The 22,416-nt window shown below is 43.5% G+C and overlaps 1 protein-coding gene across 2 annotated transcripts in view; it reads right to left on the reverse strand.

The window, feature by feature from the left end:
- The window catches only part of CLOCK (clock circadian regulator), an 81,608-nt gene that overhangs the window by 13,625 nt on the left and 45,567 nt on the right, over window positions 1-22,416 (reverse strand). Inside the window, exons 11-17 of one of the 2 annotated variants that reach the window (XM_075347051.1) lie at window positions 22,135-22,241; window positions 20,393-20,540; window positions 9,367-9,442; window positions 3,217-3,361; window positions 1,844-1,935; window positions 1,653-1,745; window positions 1,331-1,489 (exon numbers count right to left, since the gene is read on the reverse strand). In XM_075347051.1, coding sequence (XP_075203166.1) covers window positions 1,331-1,489; window positions 1,653-1,745; window positions 1,844-1,935; window positions 3,217-3,361; window positions 9,367-9,442; window positions 20,393-20,540; window positions 22,135-22,241 — 820 coding nt within the window. The remainder of the gene's footprint in view (window positions 1-1,330; window positions 1,490-1,652; window positions 1,746-1,843; window positions 1,936-3,216; window positions 3,362-9,366; window positions 9,443-20,392; window positions 20,541-22,134; window positions 22,242-22,416) is intronic. The other variant, XM_075347050.1, reaches the window with a different exon arrangement.

Below are 22,416 nucleotides of genomic sequence, written 5' to 3' on the forward strand. Positions count from 1 at the left end.
GACAACTATCGGGAGTCACGTGATCGCGTCACGTGACTTCCAGTATCGGGCGGTAAGTAAAACATTACCCCGATCGCGCTTATAATGGCGCTGTCACATATTGACAGCGCCAAATAAGGGGTTAATCGGCACGAGCAGATAACGATTCTGCTCGTGCCTAGCAGGCACACATCTCAGCTGTGAAAATCAGCTGAGATGTGTGCCGATCGCGGCATGCTGCCGCCGGCAGACCGCGGGCAGTAACATTATGTCATTTAGGACGTAATTTTACTGCCCGCGGTCGTTAAGGGGTTAAGTAACATTTTTGTGCAAAAGAGAAAAAAAAAATTCATTTTTTCCTTTGGCTTTGGTTCCTGTGAAGCACCTAAAGGGTTAATAAACTTCTTGGATGTGGTTTTGAGCAGTATGAGGGGTACAGTTTTTAGAATGGTGTCACTTTGGGGTATTTTCTGTGACCTAGGCCTCTCAAAGTCACTTCAAATAAAATTATTTTGCAAATTTTGTTGGAAAAATGAGAAATTGCTAAAAAACTTTGAAACCTTTTAACTTCCTAACAAAAAAAAAGTAATGTTTCAAAAATTGTGCGGATGTAACGTAGACATGTGGTAAATGTCACTTAATAACTATTTTATGTAAATAACTTACTGGTTTAACGGCATAAAAATGGAAAGTTTCAAAATTTTCGCCAAATTTCCGATATTTTCACAAATAAATGCAAAAGATATCATCTTAACTGTACACTCTCTCGAAGTACAACATGTCACGAAAAAACAATGTCAGAATCACCGGGATACGTTGAAGCGTTCCAGAGTTATAACCTGTCAAAGTGACACTGGTCAGAAATTAAAAAATTGGCCCGGTCACGAAGGCAAAAACAAGGTCTGGTGCGAAAGGGTTAAGGATGGGCACAACTGTATGAGAGCAGCAAACCTTTGTAATGTGCTTTTCTCACATTGTATGGAAAGTGCATTTGGAGAGTAAATTTGGTGTAAGTCTGAAGTGGCGGGTGAGTGTTATTTGTACGTTTATCATGCATTTTAATTACAAAAGGCACAAACTTCTCCTTTTCATTATTCTGCTCAGTCTGAACAAGATTCAACACTTACTCTGCAGAAATAGTGGCTGGAGTGGGTAACTACTAGGCTATTCCAAAAACAAACCTTGACACATTCCAGTCTCTATTACTATAGGCTAAGTGGAGTATTTGGGTGTATAGACGGCTGTTATAGCATGACATATGGCACAGAATCTTATAGTTACGATGGGAAAAAGATTTGCAATGCACACGTAAATGAGGTATATACAAAGTATAGGGGCCACATGTTGATACCTGGAAACCCTGACCGTGGACCATCTGCAGCTGCTCCTGAATCTTCCGCAATTCCTCCTGCTGCCGGTGGATGTTCTCTTCTATAATGCGCGTCCTTTGCTCCAGCTGATCCTTTAAGTGCTTCATGGCTCCAAACTGTGCCGTAAACTGAAATATGGGCTGAAAATCATTAAGAAAATGGCAACAGCTCAAAGCCTTCCAAAATAAACACAACACGAATATGACATTTCAGGGTTGTAAAAAGAAAAAACAGAAAATGTCAGTCGGTAAAAGCATCTACCCAAGAGACATACAGAAAATGTCAGCGAACACTCCGGCTCACCTGACTGATCCCCGTCTGCAGGTGAATGGCAGGAGCCGGCTGCTTCTGTACTGGCTGTGACAGGGACTGGTTAAGAGACTGCGAGCTTATTGACTAAAAGGACAAATCAATCAAGTTAATAAGCACGTATATATATGACATAGGATTATTAGGTTATTGTATCATTCTGGTCCCTGGCTGAGACGTCTTACCTGGCTGCTGATGGAGGAGCGCCTCTTGTCCATGCCTGATAGAGCTTGTCGCGGAGGAGTACTGGTATCTGTGTGAATCTTGGTAGGTGTAGCTAGAGATATGCACATAAGAAGCAGGACAGAACATTCATAAGATGCAATACAACATTGCCTACTCAGTCTAGAGAATGAATACAGAAGTACTTCTTAAAGTGAACTGTGAGTTTCAATATGCACCCAGAATCAGGTGCCGTTCTGTATACATATTTCTAATCCCTGCCTAACCGTCCCTGTATCTAGTAACATACTTTTTCTAAAGATCTCTTTATGTATTTCTAAAGATTTATGACATGTGAATGAGGCCAGTGACTAGACACAAGGGCGTTCGCTCCTGCACTCATTCTGCCCTCTTAGCATGTTAGCACATTCACAGGGGCATACTAACATGCTATTCATTGCCCAGTGTCATAATCGGCAATGACACACGTACCTGTGTCCGTTGCACCGCCTCAGAACGCCGGGCTAAGGGTCAGTGTGCATGATCGGAAGTCACCAGCACTTCCGGTCATGCGCACTAGAGCTCTCCGAAGCTGGGACGAATATACTCAACTTCCTAGTGCGCACGACCGGAGGTGCAGTGACTTCCAATTATGCACACTGACCCTAAGCCCGGCGTTCTGAGGCGATGAAAAGGACACAGGTATGCGCATCAGTGCTGATGATGATGCTAAGCAGTGGGCATTGAATAGCATGCCCCATTGCAAACATGCTAAGAGGGTGGAATGAGCGCAGGAACTAATGCCCTTGTGACTACTTCCTGGGCTCATTAGTATATCAGAGGATCTTTAGAAATACTTTTTCTAAAGATCTCTTTATTTATGCTACTAGATACAGGGACGGTTAAGGGCCAGTCACACACAACGACTTACCAGCGATCCCGAAAACGATGCAACCTGATAGGGATCGCTGGTAAGTCGCTGGGAGGTCGTAGGTGAGATGTCACACAGTCAGACCTTACCAACGATGCAGAAACAATACTGGTCACAGTAGCGACCTGTATAACGATCTCAGCAGTCTCTGTGACCCTGTCACACAGTGTCAAACACAGCGATGTGTCCTGCCCAGCAGGACATCACCTTTGAAGATAATGGCCTGGACCATTTGGCAACGACTAGAAATCTCACAGCAGGGGCCTGATCGCTGGTAGATGTCACACATAACGAGATCGCTAACGGGATCGCTACTGCGTCACAGAAACCGTGACTCAGCAGCGATCTCATTATGTGTGACGGTACCTTTAGGCAGGGATTAGCACTATGCACCCAGAACTGCTCGTGATTCTGGGTGCATATTGCACCTGACAGGTTCCCTAATCTATGGCTTCTCATACTTACATGATGGATCAGACACCGCTGTGTGAGAAGATGACTTGATGGAGCTCTTGGATGATGGTGATGGCGTCCTGCTGTCATCAAACCTTTCCAAGGCGTCCTTCAGGCTGTCCTTACTTATATGATTGTCTGAGGCACTGTCCTGATTCTGAAAAGACAGTCAATGAATGCAAAGTTCTTCTCACAAACTAGACTGTGCGGTGTACAGACGACAGACGATTCCCAGTGCACAGTGGTGCAGGTAATGAGATGTGATATGCAAGTTTGGATGGAAATCCTACACTGCCCAGGACAGTAAGGTATAGATCTCATAACAATGTGAATAGAACGTCCCATACAATATGAATAGATGGGCGTATCTAAACCTGACACCAAAGATACTGGTTATTAGAAAGGCTTTGTATCAGTAACCAGAATAATATCTGGCAAAAAGCATGTTAGTAGAGGTCCAGTCTGTGTGCTCCATATCCAAACCATAAAGAATATTACAGCAAATCTACAGTCCCTGACAGAAGTTCTGTCTCTTATCCATGTTATGTAAATAAAAGCTTATAACCTGACTTTAAATTCATCCATTGGTTTTATAAAATCACTCTTTGAAAGTGGAAACCCTCCCAATTTGGTTTAGGTTATGAAAATAAAGTTGCTGCAAAGCTGAAATATTGATCATTTAAAGGGGTTATCCGGCTTATTTTGACTTTTTTTTATTATTTCCCTATTGGGCTACATTGGGGCAGGTAAGTAGATAGAGACCACTTACCTGCCCTGCTGTCACCCCCTCTCCCCCGGCTCAGAGTGGTCATGTGACCGCTCCTGCCGCGATTTTGCTGCTTCCGGTCATTTCATGTCAACATGGGCAGGACCATGTTGACATGCAAATCTGTGAACAGCATGTTGCCGCCCTGCTGGGCTGTACAGTGCGTGAGTCCCCGCCCCCCTTCCCTGCACCCCAACACACATTCCCCCGCACCCGTACTCTCCCCGCAACCTTCCCCGGCACTGCTGTGGAACCCGTGTGCTGAGGGGAGGAGCCTGCCTGTGGCTGCCTACGATGTCACCGCCAGCACCGGGCCCCCCTGCTCAGGATCACACATTCAAATGTATCAGCAGCATCTGTGATGCCAATACATTTGAAAGCACTGATGAGAGGGAGCGCTGCTTCGCATCACTGTCCCGCTGTCTGTGTCTGACAGTTCAGGACAGCGGTGACGTCACTACTGTGCTGATATGTTCTGACCAGACAGCGGATGAACGTGCAGGAGCGGCGGGGAACAAGGAGGGGTAAGTATGTACTCCCTACATGTGTTCCCTATGGGGGTGGGGGTAGGGGGGGGTGTCGGTGCAGAACGATGGGGGAGGGGGTCGATACAGAGCGCCGTTTGTGTGTGTGTGTGGGGGTATTTGGGAGGGTTGCAGAGCCCGATGCGTGTGTGTGTGCGGTGCAGAGCCCGATGCGTGTGTGTGTGCGGTGCAGAGCCCGATGCGTGTGTGTGTGCGGTGCAGAGCCCGATGCGTGTGTGTGTGCGGTGCAGAGCCCGATGCGTGTGTGTGTGCGGTGCAGAGCCCGATGCGTGTGTGTGTGCGGTGCAGAGCCCGATGCGTGTGTGTGTGCGGTGCAGAGCCCGATGCGTGTGTGTGTGCGGTGCAGAGCCCGATGCGTGTGTGTGTGCGGTGCAGAGCCCGATGCGTGTGTGTGTGCGGTGCAGAGCCCGATGCGTGTGTGTGTGCGGTGCAGAGCCCGATGCGTGTGTGTGTGCGGTGCAGAGCCCGATGCGTGTGTGTGTGCGGTGCAGAGCCCGATGCGTGTGTGTGTGCGGTGCAGAGCCCGATGCGTGTGTGTGTGCGGTGCAGAGCCCGATGCGTGTGTGTGTGCGGTGCAGAGCCCGATGCGTGTGTGTGTGCGGTGCAGAGCCCGATGCGTGTGTGTGTGCGGTGCAGAGCCCGATGCGTGTGTGTGCGGTGCAGAGCCCGATGCGTGTGTGTGCGGTGCAGAGCCCGATGTGTGTGTGCGGTGCAAAGCCCGATGCGTGTGTGCGGTGCAGAGCCCTATGCGTGTGTGTGCGGTGCAGAGCCCGATGCGTGTGTGTGCGGTGCAGAGCCCGATGCGTGTGTGCGGTGCAGAGCCCGATGCGTGTGTGCGGTGCAGAGCCCTATGCGTGTGTGCGGTGCAGAGCCCTATGTGTGTGTGCGGTGCAGAGCCCTATGTGTGTGTGCGGTGCAGAGCCCTATGTGTGTGTGCGGTGCAGAGCCCTATGTGTGTGTGCGGTGCAGAACCCTATGTGTATGTGCGGTGCAGAGCCCTATGTGAATGTACAGTGCAGAGCCCTATGTGAATGTACAGTGCAGAGCCCTATGTGAATGTACAGTGCAGAGCCCTATGTGTGTGTGGGGGTGCAGAGCCCGATGTGTGTGTGGGCGTGCAGAGCCCGATGTGTGTGTGGGCGTGCAGAGCCCGATGTGGGGCTGTTATTTCCATTGCTGTAGTGATAACAGGTCAGGTGCTGGGGCAGAATACTGACAGGGAATGTGTGTGCAGGGGGCGGGCAGAGGGTGGGGCTGGACACTGAAACCAGGCTGGACACTGAGGCCGGGCGGTGCCAGCTCTGACTGGGAGGTTTAGCACAGGAAGTGGTCAGTTTGCTGGAGCTGAATGTAAACAAAGAGCTGCAGAGAATAAAGGGATAATTCAAGAGGAACACAAGTTAGAAAACAAAAAATAACAATGTAGGGGTGTTTTATATGACAATACAGCACAGATTAGCTTACCAAAAATTTTTGAGTTTGTCGGACAACTCCTTTAATGAACACAGAAAGTAATGTGAAATTCAAACAAATAATTAACTTCTAATACAACGATATGTTGCATAACATTGGTGAATGAAGTTGTGGTGCTATTAGAGCCATATTTAATATTTTGTGTGACTTCCATGAGCTTGAAGGACTGCATCCATGCGGTTCAGCAATGATTCATACAATTTATTGATGAAGTCATCAGGAATAGCAAAGAAAGCAGTCTTACATGCCTCCCAGAGTTCATCTAGATTCTTTGGTTTTGTCTTCCAAGCTTCCTCTTTCATCCTACCCCAAACATGCTCAATGATGTTCATATCTGGTGACTGGGCTGGCCAGTCTTTGAGCACCTTGATCTTCTTTGCCAGGAGGAACTTTGTTGTAGAGAAGGATGTATGAGATGGAGCACCATCCTGCTGCAGAATTTGACCCCTTTTATGATTGGGAATGTAAGAGGTAGCTAATACTTCTTGATATTTTAGGCTATTGATAATGCCTTCCTCCTTGCAAATGTTTTGCACACCCCAATACTGAATGTAACCCCAGATCATGATCTTTCCACCACCAAATTTAACTATTTTCTGGATCCATACGGGCTCCAGTAGGTCTCCTGCAGTATTTGCGGTGGCTGGGGTGTAATTCAATTGAAGATTCATCAGAGAAATCCACCTTCAGCCACTTTTCCAGCGTCCATCTGTTTAGCAGGCTGTGGGACTTGGCAAATGAAACACGTTTTTTTTAATTGCCTTTTGTTTAGTGCTGGCTTCTGGGCACCGATTCAACCATGGAGGCCATTTCGAGACAAAATCATACAAACTGTTCTAATTGACAAAGGGACTTGAGGTGACCAGGCCTATTGGAGCTCTGCTGCAGTGGAACAGAGGCTGGCTTTGGATTTTCTAACCAACAAATGTTCCTCCTGAGCAGTTGTCTTGCGGGGTCTTCCGGACCTGGGCTTGTCAAAAACATCTCTAGTCTCTTAAAATCATTTTTTAATTCTTTGTTTCTTGATGCTGAGACACATCAAAGATGCCAGCCACCTCTGCAGTGGATCTGTTCTTCAGCTTCTTGATAATCAAGGATTTGGTCGCAGGGTGGATTTTTGACATGTTGCAGTTCAACTGAAGGTCTCGGGTGCTGGGTTTCTTTTTAGACACACCCATTAATTAACCGATCATTTACTGAGCACAGGTGAGGATGTAAAGTAGGATTGGGTGCATTATATGACAATGCGACAAAACGTTTGTCTTGCCAAAATCTGACCTGTGTTCATTAAATGATCAATATTTCAGCTTTGCAGCAACTTTATTTTCATAACCTAAACCAAATTTGGGAGGGTTTCCGCTTTCAAAAGAGTAATTTATGAAACCAATGGATGAATTTAAAGTCAGGTTATAAGCTTTTACCTACATAACATGGATAAGCGACAGAACTTCTGTGAGGGACTGTGTATGTGTACAGTTAGGTCCAGAAATATTTGGACAGTGACACAAGTTTTGTTATTTTAGCTGTTTACAAAAACATGTTCAGAAATACAATTATATATATAATATGGGCTGAAAGTGCACACTCCCAGCTGCAATATGAGAGTTTTCACATCCAAATCGGAGAAAGGGTTTAGGAATCATAGCTCTGTAATGCATAGCCTCCTCTTTTTCAAGGGACCAAAAGTAATTGGACAAGGGACTCTAAGGGCTGCAATTAACTCTGAAGGCTTCTCCCTCATTAACCTGTAATCAATGAAGTAGTTAAAAGGTCTGGGGTTGATTACAGGTGTGTGGTTTTGCATTTGGAAGCTGTTGCTGTGACCAGACAACATGCGGTCTAAGGAACTCTCAATTGAGGTGAAGCAGAACATCCTGAGGCTGAAAAAAAAGAAAAAATCCATCAGAGAGATAGCAGACATGCTTGGAGTAGCAAAATCAACAGTCGGGTACATTCTGAGAAAAAAGGAATTGACTGGTGAGCTTGGGAACTCAAAAAGGCCTGGGCGTCCACGGATGACAACAGTGGTGGATGATCGCCGCATACTTTCTTTGGTGAAGAAGAACCCGTTCACAACATCAACTGAAGTCCAGAACACTCTCAGTGAAGTAGGTGTATCTGTCTCTAAGTCAACAGTAAAGAGAAGACTCCATGAAAGTAAATACAAAGGGTTCACATCTAGATGCAAACCATTCATCAATCCCAAAAATAGACAGGCCAGAGTTAAATTTGCTGAAAAACACCTCATGAAGCCAGCTCAGTTCTGGAAAAGTATTCTATGGACAGATGAGACAAAGATCAGCCTGTACCAGAATGATGGGAAGAAAAAAGTTTGCAGAAGAAAGGGAACGGCACATGATCCAAGGCACACCACATCCTCTGTAAAACATGGTGGAGGCAACGTGATGGCATGGGCATGCATGGCTTTCAATGGCACTGGGTCACTTGTGTTTATTGATGACATAACAGCAGACAAGAGTAGCCGGATGAATTCTGAAGTGTACCGGGATATACTTTCAGCCCAGATTCAGCCAAATGCAGCAAAGTTGATCGGACGGCGCTTCATAGTACAGATGGACAATGACCCCAAGCATACAACCAAAGCTACCCAGGAGTTCATGAGTGCAAAAAAGTGGAACATTCTGCAATGGCCAAGTCAATCACCAGATCTTAACCCAATTGAGCATGCATTTCACTTGCTCAAATCCAGACTTAAGACGGAAAGACCCACAAACAAGCAAGACCTGAAGGCTGCGGCTGTAAAGGCCTGGCAAAGCATTAAGAAGGAGGAAACCCAGCGTTTGGTGATGTCCATGGGGGGTTCCAGACTTAAGGCAGTGATTGCCTCCAAAGGATTCGCAACAAAATATTGAAAATAAAAATATTTTGTTTGGGTTTGGTTTATTTGTCCAATTACTTTTGACCTCCTAAAATGTGGAGTGTTTGTAAAGAAATGTGTACAATTCCTACAATTTCTATCAGATATTTTTGTTCAAACCTTCAGATTAAACCTTACAAGCTGCACTTGAATTCTGTTGTAGAGGTTTCATTTCAAATCCAATGTGGTGGCATGCAGAGCCCAACTCGCGAAAATTGTGTCACTGTCCAAATATTTCTGGACCTAACTGTATATACATATATATATAATAAATACATATATATATGTATATATATATATATATATATATATATATATATATATATATATATATATATATACATATACATATACATATATATATATATATATATATATATATATAATAAATATATATATATATTTATTTTTTTTTTATTATTTTTTTAACTAAAAAAATGGACATTTTAACAAAGTTATTCAAGAAGCAAAAGTTAGGAAGACAAAAGACAAGCACTCACTTTATCCGCGATGATCGCAGGTGGGGAATCTTCAATACCAAGCTCGCGCCTCCTCTCTGAGCCGACCTCAGCATAGCTGCAGTATCAAGTAGAAACATTATTTAACACAGGATAATATATGGATCCTGACAATGACACGTTGTTACAGAAATCCCCAATACTCGACTTTATGGTTGGACAACATTAGAACTTCCCCACTTATTCCTTGGACATATATGCTGAAATTAGGGCATGTGAACGTATACTCTACCCTAGGGCTCATTCAGACCTGAGAGATTTTGTCAGTTAGGAAAGAAATGGTAAAAGTGTCAACAATATTTTCAAAAGTTGTGTCAGGTTCTGTTATGAAATGAGGGGGTCAGGACGTGGACGTGACACCAGGACCATACACTGTGGCAGGTATGATGTGCATTTAAACTAATGGTTATTTTCAAGTTACATATAACAACAAGAGCCTTTTTTCTACTTGCCTTTGTTACACACTTCATGCATTGCGCATTATCATGTGCTTTACATGATGTGTGTATGTATATTGTCACTTATGCTATAATAATACCTTGTTTGTCATTTTCTGTGGCAAAAATTTTTTTCCTTACTTGGCTGTATTTGTGCCGCTGATAAATTAGTATGGTATCACGTGGTCGATATCATTTTATGCACATATATCTGCATTTTATCATTACAGCGTGTTATATACATATATTTGTAGACATATTAGAAATTTTTGAATGTACATACTCTGTGTCTGCATTGGTAATCATACTTATGGCTTGGTCCTGTAAAAAATGTGCAATCCGCATTTAAACAAAATTTGACAGGTGCAAAAGTATGGGCACCTCAACATAAAAGTGACATTAATATTTTGTAGATCCTCCTTTTGCAAAAATCCCAGCCTCTAGTCACTTCCTGTAGCTTTTAATGAGTTCCTGGATGAAGGTATATTTGACCATTCCTGTTTACAAAACAATTCCAGTTCAGTTAAGTTTGATGGTCGCCGAGCATGGACAGCACGCTTCAAATCATCCCACAGATTTTCAATGATATTCAGGTCTGGGGACTGGGACGGCCATTCCAGAACATTGTAATTGTTCCTCTGCAAGAATGCCTGAGTAGATTTGGAGCGGTGTTTTGGATCATTGTCTTGCTGAAATATCCATCCCCTGCGTAACTTCAACTTCGTCACTGATTCTTGCACATTATTGTCAAGAATCTGCTGATACTGAGTTGAATCCATGCGACCCTCAACTTTAACAAGATTCCCGGTGCCGGCATTGGCCACACAGCTCCAAAGCATGATGGAACCTCCACCAAATTTTACTGTGGGTAGCAAGTGCTTTTCTTGGAATGCCGTGTTTTTTTGCCTCCATGCATAACGTCTTTTTGTATGACCAAACAGCTCAATCTTTGTTTCATCAGTCCACAGGACCTTCTTCCAAAATGTAACTGGCTTTTCCAAATGTGCTTTTGCATACCTCAGGGGACTCTGTTTGTGGCGTGCTTGCAGAAACTGCTTCTTTCACATCACTTTCCCATACAGCTTCTCCTTGTGTAAAGTGCGCTGTATTGTTGACCGATGCACATTGACACCATCTGCAGCAAGATGATGCTGCAGGTCTTTGGAGGTGGTCTGTGGATTGTCCTTGACTGTTCTCACCATTCTTCTTCTCTGCCTTTCTGATATTTTTCTTGGCCTGCCACTTCTGGGCTTAACAAGAACTGTAACTGTGTTCTTCCATTTCCTTACTATGTTCCTCACAGTGGAAACTGACAGTTTAAATCTCTGAGACAACTTTTTGTATCCTTCCCCTGAACAACTATGTTGAATAATCTTTGTTTTCAGATCATTTGAGAGTTGTTTTGAGGAGCCCATGATGCCACTCTTCATAGGAGATTCAAATAGGAGAACAACTTGCAAGTGGCCACCTTAAATACCTTTTCTCATGATTGGATACACCTGCCTATGCAGTTCAAAGCTCAATGAGGTTACAAAACCAATTTAGTGCTTCAGTAAGTCAGTAAAAAGTAGTTAAGAGTGTTCAAATCAAGAAATTGATAAGGGTCCCCATACTATTGCAGCGGTCAAATTTTGATTAAATGCGGATTGCTCATTTTCTGTTAGTACAATAAACCTCATTTCAATCCAGAAATATTACTCAGTCCATCAGTTATTAGATATAGGAAACTGAAATAGCTGTTGCAAAAACCCAAATTGTTATAAAGAAAAAAGGTTAACATCAATAGGGGTGCCCAAACTTTTTCATATGACTGTATGTGGTACTAGGAGTATTGCAGATGGAAGGTTTGGATACTCTAAAGTCCACTTCTTTTTTGAAACTCCTTTCCTAATGTGGGGCACCATACAGAAATAGCAATTGTCTCTCTCCCCATCATCTGGACTGTAAGAGGCATAGATTGCCTCTTCACAGGTAACCACTAGGTATGATGTAATCTATATCTATTGCAGCAGATGCGTGGAGTCCAACTCTTGTCCTGATCGTCTATTCTGCAGCCAAAATACAAGTTGTAGGGTTTCTTTATCATGGTAGTCAAGTTTCGCCTTTGCAATGCAAAAGTGACTTCTCCGCATATGTAGCAAAATGATTTACTTTGTTAATGTAAGAACAAGGCATATCTGAAAAAACATATAGAAACGGCAATATGCTGAAAAACTAAGCTAAGAAATCCTAAAACTTCGCTTAGAAATGCTAAAACTGTATACCTTACACAGAGAGCATTTATAAAAGTAGGTGATGCAACTGTAATTAGGATGTTATTGGAGCAGAGTTTGGGTTTTTTGATTGGTCACCCTAAGATTACAGAATACTGAAGGTTCAATAGATTAAATAGATAATGTAATAAGACTAGCTACTAACAATGCAATAATGATGATGAAATAAGAAAGACGCAATTTCTATAATAAAGATGCTTATTCTATAAGCCTGCATGAAAGGTGTCATAAGTAGTGATGAGCGAGCAATAAAATTCTTGTGTGCTTGGTACTTAAATCGAGCAGGCTGGACGCTCGGATTGGCTCAACTCGAGTAACGAGTATAACAGACGTCAAAGGGAAACTTGAGTGTTTTGTTTTTTTTAAAGCATCGTAACAGGAGGGGAGGGGAAATGGAAAATTGCTGAATTGGATAGGGAACAGCATGGGGAAGATGCCTGGACACCTGTGACTCTCAGTTCGCTGCAGGGAATTAAATAAACAAACAAAACAAAAAAAAAATAGACTGACATTTTTGATAACCAGCCAAGGTAAAGCAGACAGCTGGGGGGGTAATATCAGTCGGGAAGGTACATAGTTATTTGGCTCTTCCCATACTAAAAATAACAGCCTGCAGCTGCCCAAGAATTGGAGCATAACATTAGATTAACATCTATTCCCCTATTTACCAATTAACTACCGTCTTGCAACAACTTTTGCTCTAGGCTCTCCAAGATTAAAAGTTTGAAACAGGTAAATTGGTGGGGGTTTTTTTTTTTTTTTAGAGGGAGGTAAGGGAGGGGGCAGATTTATCAATTCTTGTCTTTCATCCATCAGTTTTAAACTCAAGTATGGTAAACTAAAATGTAGTTAAGAGGCGAATAACATTTTGGTTTGTTTGTGGTCATGATGTGTTTTCCTTGCCATGAACACAGTAAAACTGCAATTTATTTATTTATTTATTTATTTATTTTAAATCTCTAAAAAATAGTGCTTTTCTTGCCATGGCAAAATCAAAAAACACACACTATGGCCGCAATGCGTCAATATAGTTAATATAATGGCAGTCTCTCACAAACACAGTTTAGTTTCTTGACAAGGAGAACAGTTGAAATATATCTATGTATATTATGTGAAAAAGAAAAAAACATGAAGAAAACCACAAAAGAGATAGTCTACAAAAGGGAACATTAACAAATATAAAATTATATAAAATATAATGAAAAAACATATTACAAAGTTAAATAAACAATACCTCCAATAAATATGAAAAACACGTAACTTAGTAAAACAATTTATTCCACATACATTACACAAAACAAAATAATCTACACATTAAAAAGTTGTTACAAATTATAATAACCTGAAAACTTAGTTCAACAGAATATTTAATGTGAACAGCATAAAAAAATAAAAAAAAAATAATGTTGAAAAGAAGATGTTGGTTATGCAACGTAAAAACCATGGGGTGTATGCTGCTGACACTATGCAAAAAAGTTAGCTCCTACCCAACAGTGAACACCCAGTGTAAGAAGTTATCCAGTTACAGAGAAAGCAGTCGAGGAGCAACAGTAAGGTAAGAACATAGCTGTCAACAACACAGTTTAACCAACATACTTACAGAAGGGTGCTTTGTCCCTCAATTAAGGCTCAAAGAGAGCCCAAAATTTTTCTACATTACTTCATTGGAAGACACAGGAAATCATGGGATGTCCTAAGGGAGGGCATAAAAGATAGTACCCTTAAGTCTTAGCTCGGGCCACTAAAGCATGCAGGACCCTTCTACCGAGGCACACATCTGACAAGGTGTAGGTGTGAATCTTAAATACCCAAGAAGAAAACAAGAGATTATCTTAAATATATATATTTAAATTATTAGTCAATAAACTGCTTAAAACATACATAAAAACATATGTGGTAGGTCAGGATAAACACAGTGGATACAGGGCTTAATATTGGACACAAGATACAGAAAAAACAGCTAAAACTATAAATATATAGGAAAATCTCCTTTTTAGATCATACAAAAATTCAGCTGTATTTAAACTTTGGTTGGTTCAATAAATATCATGATGAAGCTGTAGCGAAACGCGTCAGGGGGACTCTATACAGTGGATATATTGACAGGGGTAATTATGCCTTTATTCATAACTTCTTGTAACGGTTCGAATGGAGAATACTGAAGAATTTCCAGAATGATATTGAGGTCCCAAGGTTCTACCGGGGGCCGGTAAAAAGGAACAGAATGAACAACCTCCTGAAAGAAGGTTCTAATGTGAGGACAAGACACCAGATTTTTCTGAAAAGAATGGAAAGACAAGAGACCTGACCCTTGAGGGAGCTGAAGGACAGGCCAGATTTGTTAGACCAGACTGCAAAAAGGCCAAAAGGGAGGGTAGACAAAAGGAGAAAAATCCATGGGGGTGGCCTGAATGGCTTCACACTAGCGGAAGAAGGCCTTCCATGTATGATGGTATATGCGAAAGGAAGAAGGCTTCCTCATCTTAATCATGGTCTGGATGACCTGATTGGAGAAACCAGCGGACTTAAACACCCATGCCGTTAAATCGAGTGACAGAATTCTGGTGGAAGAGACGGCACTGTGAAAGAAGACCTCGAACATCTGGAAGCTTCCACAGAACATGTGTGAGATGGTTGATTAGTTAAACATCGGAGTTGATCGCTGGAGGATCACGAGATCTGGATACATATTGGGAAACGTGGTTCAGTCTGGATGCCATCAGATCGACGTTGGGCATTACCCATCTGAGGCAGATTTAGTTGAAGACTTTTGGGTTCAGGGACCACTTCACCCTGGCAAGGCCTTCTCAACTTAGAAAGTCGGCAGCCAAGTTTTCCACTCCAGGAATGTGTACTACTGAGAATACGAGTAAATGCTGTTGAGCTCATAACAGGATCTGACAAACCTCTGACATCACTGCTCGACTTTTTCTGGGTGGTTGATGTGTGCCAAAACCGTCGTGTTGTCAGATTGGACACGGATCCGATGCCTGACGAGAAGCTCCAGCCAGGAAAAGAAGAGCTGGGAAAATTGCTCAATGTGCAGATAGACATCCTGGATGTTCACCAAGCATAGGAACTCCTCCTGCTCCCTGGAGGCTACTACCGAACGAAGGGACTCCATCCTGAAGTGATGCAGATGGAAGAGTCTGTTTAATAATTTGAGGTCCAAGATGGGGTAAACATAGCCATCCTTTTTTGGGACCACAGAGGTTTAAATAAAAACCTTAGAAGCGTTCCTGCTGGGAATGATGACGCCTGCCCTGTGGAGCAAGTCGATAGCTTTGAAGAAACTGGAAATGAAAGAGGGATTCTTTAGGCTATGTGCGCACTGGGAAATGGAATTTTCTTGAGAAAATTCCGCATGCGCTCAAAGATTACCGCACCCGCGGTAAAAACCGCGGCAAACCGCACCCGAAAACCGCATGTGGTTTGCCGCGGTTTTACCGCGGTATTGTTCGCGGTATTGCCGCGGTTTTGCCGCGTGCGGGTTGGTACATGTGCTTATTGCATTCAATGCAATAAAGCACATTGAAAAAAAAATCAAAAAAAAAAAAATCATTTCCTTCTTAGATAGTAGATAGATAGATAAAGAGACAGAAGAATAGATAGAGGGATAGATAGACAGATAGATAGATGGATAGATAGATAGATAGATAGAGGGATAGATAGAGGACAGATCGCTGCATTTCCCACGGTCGGCAGTGAGTTCACATTACCGGCCGTGGGAAATGACCGGTAATTACCTCTGCTGTCTGCTGCGAGGCTGCATTCATTCAGCGCTGTGTGTCAGTCGCGGCTGGATGCAAGCCTCGCAGGACGTCGGAGCTGTGGATTACGCCGGAGCTTTGTTTCGGGAGGTGTTAATAAAAGGGTGAACAAGGCTTGTTTGTGTTTTATTTAAAATAAAGGATTTTTCTGTGTGTTTTATTCACTTTACTTACGGGTTGATCATGTCAGCTGTCACATAGACGCTGCCATGATCAAGCCTGGAGTTAATGGCGGTGATCCACCACCATTAACCCCTTGTATTACCCTGCCTGCCACTGCTACACGGCGGCAGGAAGAGCCGAGGACACGCCGGTACTGCCGCATAATGCATGCAACAGTGCTGGGGCAGCTGCGGCTGATATTCTCGGCTGCGGGAGGGGGAGGGAGGCGGGGGACATTAACCCTGCCCCTCTCCCTCCCCAGCCTGAGAATACCGGGCCGCCGCTGTGTGCTTACCTCGGCTGGACGGTAAATATACAGCGGAGGCCACGTGTTTTGTTTTCTATATTTCCGTTTGCTTTCTATGTGTGTTCTATGTGTCTGTGTCTATGTGTTCTGTGTCTGTGATGTGTCTGTGTGTGTGATCTGTGTGTGTGTTTACTCTCTGCACGGCTTCCTCTTCCTGTAATGACATCACTTCCCTGCAAAACCGCAGACAAGCGATGTACATTACCGGAGGTAAACCGCGAAATACCGCAGGGAATAACGCAGGAAAACGCAATGAACCGCACAGAATTTGCTGCCTGCGTTATTCCCTGCGGGATTTCACGATTACATTGGAGTCAATGGAGTGAAATCCCGCAGCTACCTGCGGAAAAGAAGTGACATGCAATTGTTTTTGCTGCGGGAATCCCGCAGCAAAACATGCAGCTGTCAAAATCCGCTTAGTGCGCAGAGGATTTTTTTTTCCCATAGGTTTTGCTGGTGATTCACTGCAGAGATGTTATGAACATTTTCTGCAGCGAAACATGCAGCAAAACCGCAAAAAAACCGCGGCAAAATCCGGTAAGTGCGCACATAGCCTTAGGGGACAGCATTTAGAAGAACAAGACTGTGGGAGAGTGGAAACCCCAAGCGTCATCGACTACTGAAAAAACACTCATTCCGGAACAGGAAGAGATGGTGGTCCACCCTGTGAAAGTTCTCAGGTGGGGGACAACCAGTCATGCCAAAGAAAATGTTTTGGATATGGGCCTATAAGGTCTGCTCTGGTTGCTTTGTGCATGTCAGGAAGGGGCTGGCTTAAAGTAAGGTCTCCTCTTCTCCTGGCTGGCAAGAGATTTGACATGGCGATTTCCAATCCTGACTGAGGATTGTTGAAAGGAGGAAAACTGAGTTTTACGTTTCTTGGGAGGTGGACGCATGGTCTTTTGGTTGCGATAGCAAAGTACTCTTTCCCCAGTGGCGTCCGAGATGATCTTGTCTAGTTTAGCTCCAAAAAGCTGGGAGCCCTAGAAAAGGAAACTAGTGAGAAACTTTTTGAAAGCCGAATCTGCGTTCCATGCCTTCAGTCATAAAACCCTGCGGATTGTGACAATATATCTAGCCACAGTTAGCTGAGCAAGTGGCTGAATCTAGAGAAGCTGACAGAAGGTACTTTCCTCTGTGGATGATCTGGTCGGCTAGTTCGGTAGTGGGAGTGTCCAACAGAATACTTTGCGAAGGATTTTTTCCCCAGACCAAAACCAACTTGGATACCCAGGTAGAGGCGAATGATGGACAAAAAGTCATTCAGCAGCCTCAAAGGCAGATTTTGTGAGAGCCTCTGTGTGCCTGTCAAACAGATCCTTGAGTGAGGCCTTATCAGAGAGGGGAAGAATAGTGTTGAAAGTTAGGAGAGCGGAGAGTTTGCCCATTTCTGTAGCAGGTCAGGAGCAAATGGTTACAACACCTTCATGTGTTTCATTCATTCTTTGTGTTTGGCAAAAAGCTGAGGAGCACACATCATCTTCTAGAAGGATACGGGTCTGCTCAACGTCCTTTACGTTAAGAATCTGATTAACTGCAAGAGTCAAACTATCCACTATATTCTTTAGCTTCAAGATCTGTTCTGTTCTGTCCAGATCAGAATCTGACTCTATGAACTATTGATGCGTTGGAGAAAGAAAAACGAAAGAGGCACGCCATCCTCAAGGACTTTGAGGGCGAAGAACATCTGGAAGATGAGCTTTTGTCTGTTCGCTACTTTTATCGCTTGCGTAATCTGACATAGTAGAGCTGCTAAACGGAGGGGCCAACTCATCCTGGGAAGTAGTGGGATAGGCAATCGTTCTATGACTGAACCAAGGCCTGGGACACCTTAGTTAGGTTGGTCACTGATTGGGAGAGAGCTGTGGCCAAATCAAAGGCGCAGTCTCCTTATGGGCAGTGGCAGGCTCTTGGGGAATGGCATAGTGGGTGTGCTGCAATTTGGGGCAGAGTGATGAGGTCCGGAAATTTCTTGTTACAAGAATCCCAGGCAAAAAGTAACATAAAAGTCAAAAGATAGGAGTGAGTTTCCCTGCACAGAAAAGGGAGGAATGTGTCAGGGGGTTACTGGGTGGCTGAAAAGAGGAGCTTTCTTTATAGGCGTCTGCGAGAGCCAGGGTGTGTGAATGGCCATGCCGCTGGGCGCAAGGTGCGACCATGGGAGTAGGTCACAGCAAAGGCAGTGGACTAACTTTAGACTTGGGACTGCTGGAGAATACCAGAGCAGTGCAAAGATCGCAGTTGGTCCTGGAAAGTAAGAAAAAAAGTGAAATAAAAAGTGAATAAGAGGTCAGGGAAGAGGGAAAGAAGGGAGAAGTGAGACCTCTCTTTTTTTCACCAGGAGCCCACTTAAATATCTGGGACATAGGGAGGGGAGAGGGTACCTGTCCTGAAAATCCAGAATCCTACTTTGCAGATCGGCATCCAGAATTCTGTCTATCGGGTGGCTGGAAGGTAAAGGGTCTGACTTCCCACCCTGCACTGTCTGGCTAGGAAGGGCAAGCGGGAAGGGATATGGTGACAAGGACCCTTTTCCATGGAGCCCCAAACACTCTTGATATGTTAGTGGGTTAGACTCCTGCCTTATAGACCAGAGAGGATACAGTTGTGAAAACTCCACACTGTGCTCTTGGCCTCTATATGGAATGACAGAGTGACACAACTCCCCATCACAAGCCGTATTTGAAGAAAAAGTTAAATCATTAATAAAAAAACAAGAAACCCAAGGTATAAATTGGAATGAGTGCTGCCCAGTGTCTGCCTCCTACTGACACTAAGCTAATATTGATTACCTTCGTGGCTGTTGGTGGGTCTACACTGCTGGGGAGAAGCTAAAGGCCCCGTCACACTAAGCAACATCGCTAGCAACATCGCTGCTAACGAACAACTTTTGTGACGTTGCTAGCGATGTTGCTGTGTGTGACATCCAGCAACAACCTGGCCCCTGCTGTGAGGTCGTTGGTTGTTGCTGAATGTCCTGGGCCATTTTTTAGTTGTTGCTGTCCCGCTGTGAAGCACAGATCGCTGTGTGTGACAGCGAGACAGCAACAACTAAATGTGCAGGCAGCAGGAGCCGGCTTCTGCGGAGGCTGGTAACCAATGTAAACATCGGGTAACCAAGAAGCCCTGTCCTTGGTTACCCGATATTTACCTTTGTTACAAGCCTCCGCCGCTCTCACTGTCAGTGCCGGCTCCTGCTCTGTGCACATGTGGCTGCAGCACACATCGGGTTAATTAACCCGATGTGTGCTGTAACTAGGAGAGCAAGGAGCCAGCGCTAAGCATTGTGCGCTGCTCCCTGCTCTGTGCACATTTAGCTGCAGCACACATCGGGTAATTAACCCGATGTGTGCTGTAACTAGGAGAGCAGGGAGCCAGCGCTCAGTGTGCGCTGCTCCCTGCTCTCTGCACGTGCGGTGGTAACCAAGGTAAATATCGGGTTGTTTACCCGATATTTACCTTAGTTACCAAGCGCAGCATCTTCCACGCAGCGCTGGGGGCTTGTCACTGGTTGCTGGTGAGCTCACCAGCAACTCGTGTAGCGACGCTGCAGCGATCCCTGCCAGGTCAGGTTGCTGGTGGGATCGCTGGAGCGTCGCAGTGTGACATCTCACCAGCAACCTCCTAGCAACTTACCAGCGATCCCTATCGTTGTTGGGATCGCTGGTAAGTTGCTTAGTGTGACTGGACCTTAACTTTTTCTGTAGTGTCAACCTCCTGGTCTTAGCAGCATACACCCATGGACTCCTGTGTCACCCAATGAAGCAATAGAGAAACGTACTATTTGTAAATATTTGCTTTCGACAAAAATGCATATAAATTATGCCATATTTTATATGTACTCCTAAATAGTACTGAATAATATTTTTTTTCTTCCATAACAAAGAGCCTCAAACACCCATGTCAAACAAATAAAAAAAAAAATCATGAAATTTGGAAAGGCATTAAAAACAAAGACTGTTTATTGGTCGTTAAGGGGTAATTTGTAACAGTATAATAATGTCCTACACCATGATTATCAAACATATACAGACAACACTCTTAACGCTATGACCTTACCTTACGACGGTGTGTGTGCACACTATGAACTCTGGTCTGGAGTTCCACTGATGGTAGGTGATATAGTAGCGCGTTTGCAACCAGATCCACTGTTGCCCCTTGGTCAGGAATCTATAATAGCAGGACTTGCCTTTCCCATACTGCATTACTGTAATAAAAAGGCACAAAAATGAGACCTGAGATACCTGACAGTTTTTACTGACTAGCCATGTTGTTTTGGCAGCGATCCTCATAGGAAAGCGTAGTATGACGCACTTTCTCATGAAGTTAAAAAAAAAAAAAGACAGAGGTTGGACACTTTTGCCTTCTGTCCAGTGAATGGCGCTGTATGACTAGGTTTAACACATACTAGCAACTATTACAGTCCCATAAACTAAAATGTATGGCTAAGACACAGTATGCATTGAGCCTTACTCATTATCTCTTTAAAAATATGGTAATTTTATTCAGTTTCGCGCTTTCATTTTTCCCCCTCTTCCTTGAGCTATACAATTTTTACGAGTATAAATGTATGAGCGCTTAATTTTTGTGCAAAAAGTGACGCCATTCATTTTACCACATAGTGTAATAAAAAATGGTTAAAAAAAATTCCAGGTTGAGTAAAATAGAAAAAAAAAAAAAACAAAACAAAAAAAAAATTCTGCCATTGTGTTTTGCATTTTGTGCTGTTAAAATAATCTGGATATAAGATTCGGAAAACTACGGAATAGCAGTATGTAGTGTAATTAGTAGTCCCTTCCAGTCAGAGAATGGTCTTCATAAAAGGACTAAGGTGGCAACCATGGGGGTCTTCAGTAGCTCCTGGCTGTCATGAAAAACCATTTGTTCTCTGCCATCATGTCATGGGGGACATTGAGAGGTGGCGCATGGTAAGCAAACAATTTAAATGCCAATGTTTCCTACGAACAAAGTACATTTTAATCAATAGATCTTGGAATAAAAATAAGTTCTATAATTGGATGTGTGTGGTTATTTTTGTGAGTTAAAACATGTTTAGAAACAGACGGGAAATGTTTTACCTCACAGAAAGAATCAGATGTGATTCCATGCTGTCCTGCCTATACACTTGTTTCCTCCCCTGCCCAGGATATGTGGTATGTACAGACCATGCTCCTGTATGGTCAAACACAGGCATTACTCAGTATATAACAGGGGCACATTTATAAGCTTATGTTAACTAATTTTTAACACATCCAGTTGTGGAACCTATTTTTATTATAAGATGTATTGATTAAAATGAACTTTGCTCGTGGGACAACCCCTTTATAATGGTTTATACAGCAGCGATTGAAGCGATCCATATCCGGAATCTCCTCAGTATGGATCAGGCCCAGTGACTGCTCTAAACAACCCCACATTGAACCAGTGACGAAAATAAATGTCACAGGGCATTAAGGTGCTAAAGGGCTTCCTCCTTTTATAAATTCATTATGGAGACAAGAATTGCCTATACACCGACCAAAACAGTCCAGGGTTATAGAAACAACATAGTGGTGAGTGCTTCGCCATTTCCGTAGCTATAATATTAGCTAATAGGACTTACGGACTCAGCATAGCGCAGCAGGTTATGCTACTTGCACAAATCCTGAGTAATAACAATCTGCTTGCCTATTTCTTGAGTGCTCACCACCCATGGCCGCTGCATAGCCACGAAGAGTGGAAATAAGAACACCCCTTTAAACAATGTCATTAACTCCTACTATGGTCATAATATGCTCTAAAAAGAGAACAAAAATACCTACAATGTTCATGACATTTTGCAAGATTCTCCAAGTCGTCCACATGATAATAATCATAGCCCGAAGTGCCCAGCACCTCAAAAGGCAAATATCCGATTATTGGAGGAGCCCTAGATTACAAAGAAAGTAGACATCAGCGAAGTGTATTAAGACATCATACATATTCTCACGTTCCCTTGACAAATAGCTTGTAATTGTGTATGTGTAAGGCTATGTTCACACGCGACATCTTTTTTGTCAGTGCATCTGAAAATGCATCAAAAATGCACCGCATCAAAAACGCAG

Source organism: Anomaloglossus baeobatrachus, chromosome 1 (genome assembly GCF_048569485.1).
Source record: "Anomaloglossus baeobatrachus isolate aAnoBae1 chromosome 1, aAnoBae1.hap1, whole genome shotgun sequence".
In the NCBI taxonomy this organism is placed as follows: Eukaryota; Metazoa; Chordata; class Amphibia; order Anura; family Aromobatidae; genus Anomaloglossus; species Anomaloglossus baeobatrachus.